Genomic DNA, 1794 nt, shown 5'->3' with positions numbered 1-1794 from the left:
GTGTGGGACTAAATCTGAAAAGAGTTTTCCCTCTGTTTAGTACTACAAAGGTCTGCAGAGACACAAAGAAAGAAAGAGAAAGAGAGAGAGAGTTAATGCACAAAAATCAAAGCCTGAATTACACAAAAAAAGACAAGCAACTTCCACGGTAAAAAAAAAATAGCATTTTCGTCTTTTTTAAAGAGTTTCCTCCTTCATGAACTCCCCAGTAGGCTAAAACGTACCTACCAGTGTGTTACGAATAATTCTACTCCAAACCAGCCACTTTACGCGGCGCCTCGCGCAGAGCAGAAGCAAAATCTCGCCGCCGAGCGTGCACGTTCATCGCTCGGGGGCAGAGGCACAACCAGCCCCGTCCAGCAGCCGAGGCTGCCAATCCAGGAGCAGAACCGGCCCCGGACTTCACACCATCGCCCCAAAACCACCTTCAGAGAACGATGTCGACGGAGCCTGCACCTCCTTCCCCAAGCTCGCTGCGCGACGAGTTGTGTTTTTGCAAGACGCCTGCAAAGAAAGGCTGCGAGGTCAGCGGAAAGCAAACGCCGCGGCGGAGCACCGGGTCGGGTACCCGCTGTCCCCACGCGCGGGCAGTTCCCAGCTCCTTCCACGCCGACTCCAGGCGGAGCCACACGCTCTCGTCACCTTTAATCAGTGACGATTTGCGACTTTACGCAGAACCTGTGGAACGAATCATGGAAACGTGAGGCCGCATCGATCCCGTCCCTCCATCCCCAGCCTGAAAATTCAGACCGGCTCTTCCACGTCCCCGCGAGGCAGCACGTGTCGCAAAAAACACCAGGAGGATCACACGCAGCCATCTGGCGAGGCAGAATTAGAACCGTGGTTGCTTAATACCAGCACGCTCAACGCACCTACCGCTCGGCTCAAAGACAGGGAAAAATAAAAAAAAACAATAAAAAAAGCAATTTGTGTGCGCTGAAAAGCCCCAAATCCTTTCGCCGGCACCATATTCCCATGCCCTTCAGGATGCCGCAGCGTCGCCAAGGCACGAGGGGACGGAGCGGAGCCGGAGGGGCTGCGGGCTCACTCCCCGGCCTCGCGAAGCCCAAGCCGAGGGAAGTCACGGGAGCTTTCTGCCAACGCGGCAGTCACCGAGCTTCCCGGGAGACCGCTCAGAGGAAATTTGTCATTTCCCTCCAAGTCGGTGGAACGACGTGTTTTAGCTCGTTTGGCTGAATTAGGCTGTTGAGCAGTAAATTATTGAAAAAAAAGGAAATCAAAAATCAGGCTGCGGTCCGGCGCTGAGCGAGAAAGATTCGTTAGCGCGGCTACGAACGCGTCTCCCAACAGAAGCACTTTAAGGCAACCCTGGGCAGCTCCTACACCGCAGCATCGAGAATTAATGACCAGGTTACCTCCGCAGGGTTGAAAAGGCCGCTGGTTTTTCAAAATTGCGGATTGCGGAGTGGGCAAGGGGTTTAAGCACCAGCTGTCTCTCCCTCCCTGCCAGCACCAGCTTCCCAGAACTCACAGACCACTCGTTTTCAGCTCTCCGTCCCCCGCAGAGGCTTCGGAGCACCCGGCACGTGGGGATGCTCCCGGGCACGGCCCCTCCGCCGCTTTGAGCAACGGCATCTCCGCCGCGTCGAAGGTCGTGCAGGCGCCGGCTGAGCTGGACACAGACAGAAATTCCCCCGAGCACCCCCAGGGCTTCTGCACCTCTATTGCTACGTGGGAAAAACCACGGCGTGGGCCCCCACTGGAGCGATTCCAGGGGAACATACGCTCTCAGTGGCTGCGCTGCACGGGAGGACCCCCCAAATTGGGGGTTCC

General features: G+C 56.3%; 1 protein-coding gene across 1 annotated transcript in view; it reads right to left on the bottom strand.

The window, feature by feature from the left end:
• Positions 1-1794, bottom strand: part of SCN8A (sodium channel, voltage gated, type VIII, alpha subunit) — a 37648-nt gene that overhangs the window by 30465 nt on the left and 5389 nt on the right. Inside the window, exon 2 of the mRNA XM_009865005.1 lies at positions 1-52. This exon is cut by the window's left edge and continues 94 nt beyond it. Coding sequence (XP_009863307.1) covers positions 1-52 — 52 coding nt within the window. The remainder of the gene's footprint in view (positions 53-1794) is intronic.

The sequence above is a fragment of the Apaloderma vittatum genome, unplaced genomic scaffold (assembly GCF_000703405.1).
Source record: "Apaloderma vittatum isolate BGI_N311 unplaced genomic scaffold, ASM70340v1 scaffold13802, whole genome shotgun sequence".
NCBI lineage: Eukaryota > Metazoa > Chordata > Aves > Trogoniformes > Trogonidae > Apaloderma > Apaloderma vittatum.
This window is presented reverse-complemented; position numbering and strand designations above follow the sequence as displayed.